Here is a 13,439-nt window from a genome sequence, read left to right as displayed (position 1 = left end):
TGCTTCCTTTAATATAGTGTCATTCCATCTTGCCCTGGCCCGGCCTAGACTTGGGCAAATTTAGCCTTCATCCAGAGACGAAGAAGAAAAAACCCAGAGAGACAGAGAGCATGTATCGCATCCATTCACAAATGTAACCCTGCCAAGGACATGCATGCATGTGACCACACCGGGTCTTCTTCATGATCTCGCATGCAACTGCCGTTTTCCTTTAGACGAAGTCACTTGGTGAAACGAGCAGCTGCGCGGCCTATTTATGCACACCACATCACAAATCTCGGGCGGTGTTCGTCCACGGTGGTTCCGGCTCACAACTCTCGCTGCCACTCACATGGCGGTCGCCACCGCGTCTGGCGTGATCTCCTCCCTGCTGGTTCTCGCCGGAGTCGTGGTCACGGCGCAGCCACCTCCTGCGGCGGGAGGGCCACCCACTACACCTCCGCCGGCGGTAGGGCCGCCCAAGGCGCCTCCGTTGCCGGCCGGGCCGCCTAAGTTCCCGGCGATCCTCGCGTTCGGCGACTCGGTGGCCGACACGGGCAACAACAACCACCTCCGGACGTTCATCCGGGCCAACTTCCCACCCTACGGCAAGGACTTCCCCGGCCACAAGCACACCGGCCGGTTCTCCAACGGCAAGATCAGCGTCGACCTCCTAGGCATGTCTACAATATATACTTTTTCCATGAAAACGCAGTTTCAATTCACCAGTAATAGTATCTCCGAAGCAGCCAAGGATCAACGATGGTTTTGTTTTGGAAACGCGTGCGTGCGTGCAGCGTCGGCGCTGGGCGTGAAGGAGCTGCTGCCGCCGTACCTGAAGAAGGGCCTCTCCGTCGAGGAGCTCAAGACGGGCGTGAGCTTCGCCTCCGCGGGCAACGGCTTCGACAACGCCACCTGCCGGACCATGTCGGCGCTGACGATGGAGCGGCAGCTGCAGCTGTTCCAGGAGTACAAGGAGAGGGTCGGGGGCAGCGTCCCGGACAAGGCCCTCTACTTCATCGTCACGGGCAGCAACGACATCGTGGAGCACTTCACCTTCGCGGACGGCATCACGGAGCCCGGGTACGCGGAGAACATGGTGAGCCGCGCCATCGCCTACGTGCAGTCGCTGGCGGACCTGGGCGCGAAGCGGATCGCGCTGGTGGGGGCGCCGCCGGTGGGGTGCCTGCCGTCGCAGCGCATGATCGCCGGCGGGCTCCGGAAGCAGTGCGCCACGGACCGCAACCAGCTCGCCCTGCTCTTCAACCACAGGGTGGGGCAGGAGATGGCGAGGCTGGGCGTCAGGCTCCCGGGGGTCACGCTCGTGAACGTCGACATCTACACCATCCTCGCCGACGTGATCTATCGGCCGGAGGCGTTCGGGTTGACCAACACCCACGACGCCTGCTGCGGCTACATCGGGCTGGCCGCCGCCGTGCTCTGCAACTTCGCCAGCCCGCTCTGCAAGGACCCCTCCAAGTACTTGTTCTGGGACAGCTACCACCCCACCGAGAGGGGCTACCAGATCCTCATCGACGCCGTCGTCGCCAAATACTTCAGATTCATGCACTAGCGATACCAACTTTCTTTTCTCTCTCTCTCTCTCTCTCTCTCTCTCTCTCTCTCCTCTCTCTTTTGGTACAGTAGTATAATTCACTAGCGAGTTTTTTAATAAGGGTAATAGGAGTACGTCATAGGAGCGCTCTACTTTTTATTTTAACTAGCAAAAAGGCCGTGCGTTACAACGAAAAAAAAGACCTAGCATCATAAATAAGCATATCTCAAGGCCCCTTAGCAGACTTGCACGTACTAAATATGCAATACTCGACAGGGGGCTAACGCCCACAGTTCCTACTAACACTGACAGTATGTATCATGTCCTACAACTCTTGAATCGCCAAGGTCCTTAAGCTAGGACAAAAGTATATAGCAACATGAAAATTAAAAAGAGATCAACATGCTAAAGCATAGGTCCTCCTGCAGAATGGAAATGTAAATCTGGAAAAAGAAGACATTATATTGAAAGATGAGCAACATTAGATCAATTGTCTAAATTGTGATCAAACACTGTAGAGATATATGATATGACAACAACACTGAGAATGTGATTGTTGTGAAACTTCAACGTGATTGTGCAGTACCTACTGAAGAACACCTTTGTGACATGGAAGTAACTACCATATATATGTGGCCATCCTTTTTCTATGTGAGCAAATCCAAATCAACCAAAGATATCTGAAACCATTCAATGTCTCGGTAGGCATATTTGTCATCGACATATTTATCGTATCTCGATGCTTCACTCTTGATTCTCTTGAATCCATCAGAATGGTCTTCTTGGCGCGGACTTTCTCCTTCATCTACTAAAAATCTGATGTCACCAAAAAGACGAATCAGCTTGTACACAAAACATTGCATCACTGACAAATTTCTATGATCAATATATACTCCTCGTTGTGAAGAGTTAGAGCATATCCAAACTGAGAACAGTTAGAATATATCTAGCTAATCCTAACTGAGAAGAGTTAGAACATATCCAAACTTCCTAGCGAGACGTATGTATTTCTAGGAAGCTTAGGCCGGGTTACAATTATGTATGTAATGCCTTAGGAAAATCAAATAAAACAACAGTAAGGGAGCTAGCTACCTCACCCTTTGGTTCAAAGTTGCACAGTCTTGATGCCCGGGAGGAACATGCTGCCCAGAAACAAAAGTTTTGTTTTCATAGAAAAAAACTTGTTTGTAAGCATGACTGAAAGTACTACCTTGGATGCGGTATGGGCTGTCCTCATCCTGGTCTTCCAACGTGCTCAGCTTTGGCGGCAGCTGGCGACGTGGTTGCGAGGCTTGGGGGCCATGGCGATGACGTCGTCCAGGATGGCACACGAGCCTGTCAAGCTCGAGGATAGGGGGCTTCGGCAGTGGCAAAAGGATGCGTGTGTGGATGCTCCCTTAGCAGGCGTCGTTGTCGACCTGCTAGTCAACATTCTTCTCTTGCTCTGGTTCTGCTATTATGCGGGCATGTGGTGCTTAGTTTTAATTTCCCTGTCATTCTTGGACCATGACTGATCAATCACCACCATACATTTATATGATCTATTACTCCGTTACTCTTGTTTCTTTGCATTGTTTGCTGCGAAAATTATAACTTTGAGGTGCAGATTCACAAGAATGACAGGACAATATTCAAAATATTTTTTTGAGCTTTGTTCATACGAAAAGTAACATTGTAGGTTGGATTGCTAGCTCAAGGTGCATGAGAGATCTAAAAAAACGAAAATCTCCAAGGATCTTTTACCCACGTGCACACACAAATGGGCACACAACCAAAACTTATATCCTTTTAGTCTGTTGGAAAATGAAGATACTAATATGCTGAAATTCTAACCTTCAGAAAACTCCCAATCGTCATTCTGTACGCACCTATACAGGGGCATTCTATATACTTCTCCCAATCATCAATCTGCCGGGAAACTAATTATGGGCTGCATAAGCTACCGGATTCACAGAAATATGATGCACGTGTTGTTGGAGTTGCAACCAAAACAATCATTCATGCTCATCTTCTCTAAAGTTTGAGGCAGTGGTTCTGTGAAGTCTTGCTAGCTGGTATAAAATGCGAACTTATTATATTACCACTGCCAACCACTAATGCGAATTCTTGACCTTGTTTCCCTCAAAAACAATATTTCTCCACATGAAGTTATTTATAAAAAAGGGACAACTTTCATGGTTCTAAAGTTAAAACTACAAAAATAATATATAGCTCAAACTCATGCACACCTTCAGCTAAATAACTACAGAGACTCTGAGTGCAACCATCCATGCAGCATTGGTCTTACAAACAGCTCAATTATAAACACACCTGGGTCTGGCACTCTTGCTCAATGGATCTACCAGCCTCAGCTTCCCCCGCTGTTGCTATCTTCCATATTTTAATCTCCTCTCCAGTAGCTGTGTTATGTCCATTATCAGACCCTCGACCTGAAGAATGCATCATACACAGTTATGTGATGCCTCGTTGGCTCCGAAGTAGTATACTTTTTTTCCGAGAAAACAGAGAAGTAGTATACTTGAAACATCATAACACACATGAGAACATTACAATTTCGTACATTATAGACAAATAATGGCTTGACTAAACTAACCAAGAACATGTTATGTTTGGTGTTTTGACAGCAAGCCATACTGCCATACACAGAGTAAGAAGCACATGTTATGGTTGGTGTTATGTTGGCTACTCTTCCAACTCAGGAGCGTCCCTGCCCGTATGGATCACCTAACCTTCTTCATAGGTGTCACTACCAGAAAAAACCTACACACACCATGGCCGCCGCCATGTCTACGGAGTCATGCATGCTACGGATCTCAGGCTCGACCTCACCTATCTCCTCCTCAACCGTGTAGTTGCAGAGGCGGCCGGCCAGGCGGCATGCTACTGCCAACGCCCCACTGGTGATCAGCATCAGGGCGACCTTGGCGTAAATGAAACGGTCTTTCCCCTGTTCTTTCAGCGGGAGGTATACTTTCCCAAAACTGAACATATGGACTTCTCATGACAAAATATTTGAACCCACCCAAGGATTTGAACTTATTTGTAGCGTGTATATATATTTTATTGTTTGTTAAGTAGCTGGGGAGGATGATCTCCCTTTAATCTGAATAAGAAAAGTACAAAAGTTGTTTATCACTCTATCCAAAATTTCACCACTACTATATTGTTCCTGTAGTTTCGGTCTATTCCGAAAAATTGTAGCATCATTATTACCAACGTTCAGTAGCTCATTGCCTCTATATAAATTGGCCTTCTAGATTGTGATTCCACTCTTTTATAAATATTTGTAGGCCTTGAAAAGCATATTAACAAATAGGTGGCTAACACAAACTTGCAAGTAGAGCATGCTGTATGAGAGAGAGAGAGAGAGAAGGAGGAGAGAGAGAGAGAGAGAGGTGGGGCCAAGGTTTTGGTTACCGAATGAGGCAATTTTACCGAGGGGGACTGATAAATGTGGTTACCACGGTTACCGAGAAATACCGAGAATATTTCGAGCAAATTTTATAGTTGAATTATGAATTCAAATAAGTGAATGAACGAATATTCGAACTAGAGACCTCTCAAAACAGGAACTAGGTTGCTACCAACACGCCAGAACCAACTCTCATGACATTAATTAGAACCTACGTACTTAATTGTAAATCGAGTGTTTAAATTCAAAAATTTCAAAAAATGGTATTTTTTGCTTGGTATGGTGATTTACCGAGGGGCACGGAAATACGCGGTAACCATGGGAAATCTTGAAATTTCGACCGGTAACCAAAACCTTGGGTGGGGCTGCACCGTGCGTTACACATGAATATTCTTGTGGACATTGTATCAAACAGATGTCCTACAATTTGATGCAAAAACAAATCTCTAATGGCTGGGCAGAACAACGAATCAAAGGAGCAGCCAGAGCTCTCACCAGCAGGCCACATGGAGGAGGAGCTGCGCTGGTCAATGGGACGGAGCTGGGAGGAGACGTGTCCCAGTCCCAACGTGGTCGGGGGCGGCGCGACTCACGGGGAGTGGAGTAGGGAGGAGTCGCCGGGGCGCGTGGCCGGGAGGAGGCTAGTGGCGCGTGGCCGGGAGCGCCACACATCGCCGGCGGCACAGCAGCGAGGAGGCGCGGGGTGGGGCGATTGGCTGGGAGCGGCTAGTGGGCTGGGATCGGGGCAGGAAGACGATGGCGTAGGTGGGGCCGTGGGGGTGGATGTGTCGGGATTTAGGTTGGCCTTTTCTTATTTTTATTATTAACGCTTTAGTACCACCTCGTTTATATTATGATTTTGTCCATACAAATTGTAAAAACGTATTATGACATGAGAAGAAAGCGTATTGTGACGGTGAACCCGACAAAGTCAATCCGTGCTTTATTATTAGGGAGAGAAGAGATTTAGAGTAAATTCCACTTTGTACTTGGTCCCCACTAATTCCATAAATTCTTTGAACATGCAACTATGTCAACTCACTATACCAAAATGCGTAAAAAAGATACATTTTTAATGCAACTATACCAACTCACCATGCAACAATTCATGAAAAAGACCCACCTTTCAAATGCATCATGCATGATACTCGTATTCAATATATATTTTACAACTATACATTAATCAGTACACAAGTAGCTTATATACATTTTAGTTTTAAATCTCATATTGTTAATCTAAATTGTTTCATACAACCAAATCTCATTTAAATAATTGCAACCGATTCCTGCGGTAACACGCATGATATCATCTCTAGTTGTAGTTACTCTTCTATTTTCATTGTTAAGTTCCCACAAAAATTGTATGAGGTAATATCACTGGTTGTCATACAACTTGCATTAAATGTTCAGTTTGATGTTAAAATTTTGAAAATATGGATTTGTAGTCATCTAACTTGACATCACGTGCAAATACGGGTCACCCAACATGTATGCGGAAGTAGGAGCTGCTTGTGTGGCGTGCCATGTGCGTATGGCCCCACTGTCGGTGCATCGCAACTTATTTTTGCAGAAAAAACCCTCTCTTTTTTAATAGCGCAAACAAGCACACCCTAAACGCGGCTGGGAAAACTAGGAACTTAAAAAATGGCACCACCAAGATTCGAACAAACGATCTCAGAGCAGAGTACCTCACACACTAACCACTCAACCAGGAAATTTTCTTCTGTCAATAACAGACAAAAGTTCTTTAATACGATGTTCTCGTGGACATCAGCCAAACCAAGGAATAAACGGAATTTTAAAATATTCACCAGCCGTCCAGCACTGACAATATAATCTCACTAATAAAAAAGTTAAGATATTCATGTGTTATAAATATTGCACTTACAATCGAAATAACGTACTTTTAAAAATATTCATATATTTAAAATCTTTTTTATGATTCATAAAAATTGTTTGTATAATTTAAATAATAAACATATTTTCAAAATTGCAATGCAAAAATATTATTTATACAGCTCAATGTTTTTATATCTAAAAATATTCAAAATTTAGACTGCTGAACATACAAACAAAATAACTTACTTTAAAACAATCATGTATTATTTTATAAATATACGTATATTTAAAATGATATTTATGAATTATAAAGAATGTATGTATAATTTTAATAATTCAAAAAAATATTTTACTTATAAAAGCATTTCAGTAATTACACGCATATTTGTATAGCTCAAGCTTTATAATTAAATGTTTTTGTTTACTAATCATCGTCTATATATATATATATATATATATATATATATATATATATATAATATTTTAATAGACAAATTTTTGAACATATCTTTATTACTTACATTTTACAAATATCTTAAATGTTTATTACTTATGTTTTACTAAAAAATTACATAATGCATTGGTTTAAATTTAAATATTTTATTTACTGATCATCGTTTGTATAAAATATCTTTGTAAAAATAGTGCGTGCATACTGGCTGCAGTATCTTCAGCGCATTTAAGCTCCGCATGCGTCCGAATCCATTACACATACTGTTGTTATCCTTTCCAGTCATCGGACCATTGTTGGTGGAGTGGCTAGTCTGAATTGTCTCTAAATTGTAGGTCGCCGGTTCAACACGCACAAACGCAATTTTTGTGTGTTTATTTTCGCACGAATGAGCAGTACAATGGTTGGCCTTTTTGTAAGTAAAATAAACGCGAGGGGGTTTTCTGCAGAAATGCATCATGGTGGCCGGCTTTTTCCGCAAATAAAGAAAATACGATGGTGTTGTGCGTAAAACTGCGTTGGCCGAGGAGCATACACACGGATAAGTCCGCACACGTATTTTGTAACCGTATGTGCATGCTTGAGTCAAGTTAAGTGACTACAATTCGTTTTTTCAAAGTTCTAGTACCAAAGTGAACATCAAGCGCAAGTTGTATGACTTCTAGTGAGGTAATATCACCGGAAGTCATAGAACTTGCATTCAATGTTCAGTTTGGTGCTAGAACTTTGAAAATACGGAATTGCGGTCACTTAACTTGACTCAGGCGTGCACATACGGTCACAACATACATATGTAGGCGTATCCGTGTGTATGATCCCACCTGTCAGTGAGTGGTGGCGCTCGGATGATGCATTTTTGCAAAAACTATGCGTGCACTTTTATTCACGGAAAAAGCCGACCACACGACCCATTTTCACAAAATCCCCTCTGATTTTTCTTTTATAGAAAAAAAAACACTGTATTGTGCAAATTAACACAAAAAATTAGTGCGCCAGGTATCAACCTCGCGACCCATGCTTACAATACTGGCCAGTTTAGCCACTCCACCAAACACGTTCACATGTCTATAGTTGATAATTTTTTTTTTGAGCAACTACAGTTGATACGAAATGTATATGCACGAACGAAAAAGCATGTGGAGCTTACATAGGCTGCAGACACTATGGCCCATTTTGCACGCACTATTTTTTATGTATATTTGTAAAACATAAGTATTCTAAAAAGGTACTCCCTTTGTCTTATAATGTAAGACGTGGACGAAGAGAGTAAAATGTAAGTATAAAATTTGTTCAAATATTTGCATCAAAAATATTATACATAAAGACGATTATTAGTAAATAAAATAATTAAATATAAACCTGTGTATTCTGTAAAAAATTGTTTAGCAAAACAGAAGTAATAAAGACATTTAAGATACTTTTTACGAAATTTGTAAAACTTAAGTAATAAAATTATGTTTGAATATTTGTGTGTCAAAATTATTACACAAATAAATAATCAGTAGTAATAAAACATTTAGATATAAAGCTGTTTGGCTACGGTTTGGACCAAATGAGATTGAGTTGCTACACCGGTATGATTGTAATCGCCGTGGTTGAGCAATAAAAAATATTTAGCTAATGTGGACATTGATTTTTTTATTAAATAAATATGTTTACTAAATCCATAGACAATTAGACATTCACAAATTACATTTAAATTATATAAAATTATGAATTTAAAATATTTATGAATATTCACTTGTATATTATTTTTACTCATGACTTATATTCAAAATTTTAGATGATTTAAATATTAGACATGATTGAATATTCATATTAGAATTTAAATTTTAAATTATACATGAACAGTTTTGAAAGTAGGTTATTTCCTTTGGATGAATATTTATAACACACGAATTTCTAAACGTTATTTTTATTACTGAAATTTATAAACAGTAGACATATTTATAACACCCGATCGAATATGTATTTGTTATCAACAGTAGACATGTGAATGTTTGGTGGAGTAGCTCTGGCCAGTGTTGTAAGCGTGGGTCGTGAGATTGATTCCACGCGTACCCGGTTTATGTGTTAATTCGCGCATTACAGTGGTTTGTTTTTTTAAGAAAAAAAAGGCGTAGTTGTGGTCGGCTTTTTCCATGAATAAAAAAATACAATGGTGTTTTTTGTAAAAAAAATGTGTGGTCCGAGCGCCAGCACTCACAGACGGGTGGGGTCATACACGCGGATACGCCCACACATGCATGTTGTGACCGTATGTGCATGCTTGAGTCAAGTTAAGTGACTGCAATTCCGTATTTTTAAAGTTCTAGCACCAAACTGAACATCGAACGCAAGTTCTATGACTCCTGATGATATTACCTCCAAATTGTACGGGGTGACAAGCATGTACCATAGCACACATAAGTCAAAAACTGCAAGCATAAGAATAAAACAGAAATGAAACATATAAGCAACAAGATTTCTTCAGATATTCACAAGATTATTTTTGAGAATTTAAGAAACAACGAACATGTAGGACACACATGGATTTTCTATAAGGTCAAATTCACATCATGTCTTTCTTGCACATATTAATGCTAGACAAAGCCACATCATGTCTTTGCTTAAATACATTCAACATAACACTATTTCCATCCCCCGCAAAAAAAAACATAACACTATTTCCAAACAAATATTACTACATCGAGCCGACATTTTCACAGTACCGTGTTCCATATATCCGCAGCAGACGCATGGCCCAGATAACAGACCTCGAAAGCAAAATGGGTTCATCCCTGCAGATATCAATAGTTACAACAAAGAAGAAAACTGATGTCGGTGCAATAAAAATAGTTGTTTCCGCTGTGCTCTCAAATTAATCCCAGGGCCATCTTATGAAATTTTGAGAGCAATATAAAAAATTAGACCAGCTATGCAAAACTAGAAAGTAAAGAGTAAACGGCACATAATTAAGCTGCTCATTCATGTTTCAGGAGCACCAGGGACATGTAATCCTAGTTCTGCAACATAATACTAATAGATTAGTAGAAACGCAACATTTCAATGCTAGATAAAAGCTTCAAGGCCCTCAAGCAACATTCTTATTTTGAGAATCAACATTTCCAATGAATGATATGTAAATACTAAGCCCTATAAGATGCACTACCATTCCAATAGATAGTCTCGGTTTTTATATAACATCAAAACTGGTAAACTACAATCAAGCTTTCACATCTGAGATTTGGCATGGATAGGCTCAATTGGTGGAATTCAAACTAGCATAATCAAACACAGCGTGGACCAACAGTTGGACAGCAAAAAGTTAGACCCAATGATCAAACCAGTCTGGCTCTGGTTACCACCAGAGGACCAGAGGTGCAGTGTACCCAGAAAAACCAAGCCGGTTCCCTGGTTTTCAAAGGTAATATATTGTGTACAAAAAAGCTTTTCAGGTTATGCAAATTTAGTGGGATAAATGCTTTTCAAGTACGAATTTTTTTCGTTACTTGCCCAGTCACTTGACATTTGTTGGACAGGTCAGAAACAAACCAAGACCATCTTCACTACTTTGACAAATTCTCCTAACAGAAACAGAATCAACCAAAAACGTCCTACATGCACAATTAGGACCGCGAAACACCACAAACAAAAACAGAATAAGATTTACCATTTCACAGGAGAGAATCTACAGAAAATAAGCAAGCACTTGGTATGAGAACAAGCTTACAACTTCATATAGTCGGTCTCGACAACGATGGGGGGAAGCCGAAGTATGGGAGGACGCGTTCGTGGTTGAAGCATGGCTTTGTCATCCTACAGATTTTCTTAAGTTCTGAAGTCTGGACCTCCACTGAAAAATAATCTATATCCCAAGTATCAGCCCATTCAGTTTCATGACAGTCCTGCTGAGATTCTGTAGTGCCTCCGAGAAATAAGAATCCCTCAGCTGCGCCAACGGTGAAATAGTCATATTGGCCAGGCAAGGATATAACACTCTCCAGCCGCCATTCCTTGGGAGATTCGCTGTTATTTTGAGTGGTATAAACAAGACGAAACGATCCATCTGGACTGTGATCACCAACAAGAGACAACAACTCAAGGGATCCTTCTCTACCCACTACAAAGCCAGGGAGACTTCTGGTCTGGCCAGGCCGAGTTCGGTGATGCATACCGTGTTCTGCAAGTGCGTGGCCAGGCAGACATCTGAGCAGCTCATCGAAGCCACTGCGATCGCTGATAGTGGAAAACTCCATTGTCCGTGTATCCAGAACAAGAAATTTGTCCATCCAAGGCGACGCCGAGTAGAAGCAGCCATGCACATGGTCGAAACTTGACAAGCCACGGCATCCTCCCGAATCAGAACAGTTCTGCAGCCCATGGGGACGGTCTGTGCCCAAAGAACTCCAGCTGGGAGATGCAGCTATACACCATTGCCGAGTAACGGACGAGAAGACGAACGCGACAACCTTGGTTCTGTAGTGCGCCATGCATATCACCCTGAAGGACGTCTCATCCTCATGGTCACCGACCGGGGCGAGGACTGGCGCCAATTCAGCCGGGCGTCCTTCCTGGGCGGTCATGTCGTCATCGGGCACGGGCGGCAGCAGCACGTAGCGCCGCGACAAGGGGTCGCACACGGCGAGGGCGGATTTGAAGGTCCTCCCCGGGACCCTGCAGTCGAGGAGGACGCGGCCGTCGCGGACGTCGCGGGGATGCCAGGGGCTGAGCCACCCCTCCTTGGGCTTGGGCACGAAGGAGTAGGTGAAGTCGGCGGCGTCGAGGAGGGCGCGGGCGAGCCGCGCGGAGGGGTGCGGCGCCTGGGCGGGGTGGAAGGCGCCGCCCCTGTCGTTGATGAGGCCGAGGAGGGGAGGCGGGTGGAGCTTGCGGAAGCGGCGGAGGAAGGGGCGGTCGGTGATGACGCGGCGGAAGGTGGCGCAGGCGGCGGACGCGCACGCGAGCGCCTCCGGGGTGGGCAGGCGGAGGAAGATCTCCTCCAGGATCTCGTCCGCGAGGAGCGAGAGGTGCGTCCCGCGGTCGGTGGTTGGTAGCACCGGCGAGTCCATGACGGGCGGAAGAATCGGGCGGAGAGGAAGGGGATCGGTGGTTAGGGTTTGACCGGATTTGGCGGGCCGGCCGGCAGCACTGGAGACCGGGTGGTGCGCTGCTCACTTGGAGCGTGTGTGCTCAGCTGCTCCCCACCGAGAGCACCAAGTTCGCGTCCGCTGCTAGAGAAATACACCGGTGCTCTCGGGTGCCAGAGCACCCTATATGTAAAAATAATTTAGTAATTTAATAAAAAAGTTTAAAAAATCCGAATCTTTTATGGAATCAAACATGATTAAGTATTATAGCCACAGAATGACTTTCATTGTATCCTTGATCAAAGATATAAAAGATGCTATATACAAGTACTCCTATTTATGCTACCCCGCAAAAAAAGTACTATTTATGTTATATTATCGTCATAGCTTTATCTTTTTGCCCCAAAGTCAATAGAAATCATTTCTTGCCCAAACCTTTTATATGAGTACTTGATCATATTTGGCTCAAAAAATGATTTAGAATTTTTTTGACTTTTTAAAATTACTAAACTATTTGGTGTACATAGGGTGCGCTAGCACCCAAGAGCACCAAGTTCGCGTCCCCGGTTGCTATCTTTGTGCCACATCTATAGCCTTAGACCCCACCTTCTCCTCTCACAAAGTGCGCTAGAGCTCGTGCTGCAGCTGACTACAAGTTTACAACCCACTCATCTTCTCTCTCCTCTCCTCCACATCATCACAAATCTGAAGTGGCAATTCATATAGCCTGCTTAGTCACCCTAATATACTTGCTCTGAGCGAGTGGAAGTGTGGAGAATTTAGATGTTACTTCCTGCAGAACCAAAATTGCTAAACCAGCGGGTTTACTACGGGCTAATTATAGACCACGTCTCTCACATACCAAATTCCCCCCTCCTCTAAATTTCAAAAGGGGGGGGGGGCACTTCCCCAACTGATAGCCAACCACAAATTGCCATGTTGCAGTCCGTAAAATCTATAGCATTACTCTCGTGGAGCTGTGTAAAATGCACCGAGCATGTGTTTGGTTGTAAAACGGAGTGGAATTTTTCGAAATGTTATGGTCCCATTTCACTAGCATGGCTGGTTTCGTACCTATGTTTAGCATGGGTCGTTTTTGTTCCCATGTTTGATTAGGGCATCACCAACGCGGAACCT

General features: G+C 43.2%; 2 protein-coding genes across 2 annotated transcripts; one reads left to right on the top strand and one right to left on the bottom strand.

The window, feature by feature from the left end:
- Positions 1-331: 331 nt before the first annotated feature.
- Positions 332-1,552, top strand: LOC109733013 (GDSL esterase/lipase At3g14820-like). Its single transcript, XM_020292214.2, has 2 exons — positions 332-656; positions 777-1,552. Exons 1-2 carry the CDS (start codon positions 332-334, stop codon positions 1,550-1,552), a joined length of 1,101 nt encoding a protein of 366 aa, XP_020147803.1.
- An 8,136-nt stretch (positions 1,553-9,688) lies between these two features.
- Positions 9,689-12,468, bottom strand: LOC109733030 (uncharacterized). The gene is made up of 2 exons (XM_020292232.4): positions 10,949-12,468; positions 9,689-10,016 (listed from the first exon to the last, which is right to left on the bottom strand). Exon 1 carries the CDS (start codon positions 12,282-12,284, stop codon positions 10,953-10,955), a length of 1,332 nt encoding a protein of 443 aa, XP_020147821.1. The 5' UTR covers positions 12,285-12,468; the 3' UTR covers positions 9,689-10,016; positions 10,949-10,952.
- Between the last annotated feature and the right edge of the window lie 971 nt (positions 12,469-13,439).

This window comes from Aegilops tauschii, chromosome 6, assembly GCF_002575655.3.
Source record: "Aegilops tauschii subsp. strangulata cultivar AL8/78 chromosome 6, Aet v6.0, whole genome shotgun sequence".
Lineage (NCBI taxonomy): Eukaryota > Viridiplantae > Streptophyta > Magnoliopsida > Poales > Poaceae > Aegilops > Aegilops tauschii.
Note: the sequence above shows the minus strand (reverse complement) of the source record. Positions and strands in the feature narration are given on the sequence as shown.

Excerpts from the sequence above, each read along its gene's own strand:
- LOC109733030 (XM_020292232.4), bottom strand. The coding sequence starts at position 12,284 with ATGGACTCGCCGGTGCTACCAACCACCGACCGCGGGACGCACCTCTCG.
- LOC109733013 (XM_020292214.2), top strand. The coding sequence starts at position 332 with ATGGCGGTCGCCACCGCGTCTGGCGTGATCTCCTCCCTGCTGGTTCTC. Across the intron at positions 657-776 it reads GATCAGCGTCGACCTCCTAG|CGTCGGCGCTGGGCGTGAAG; the intron begins GCATGTCTACAA and ends GCGTGCGTGCAG.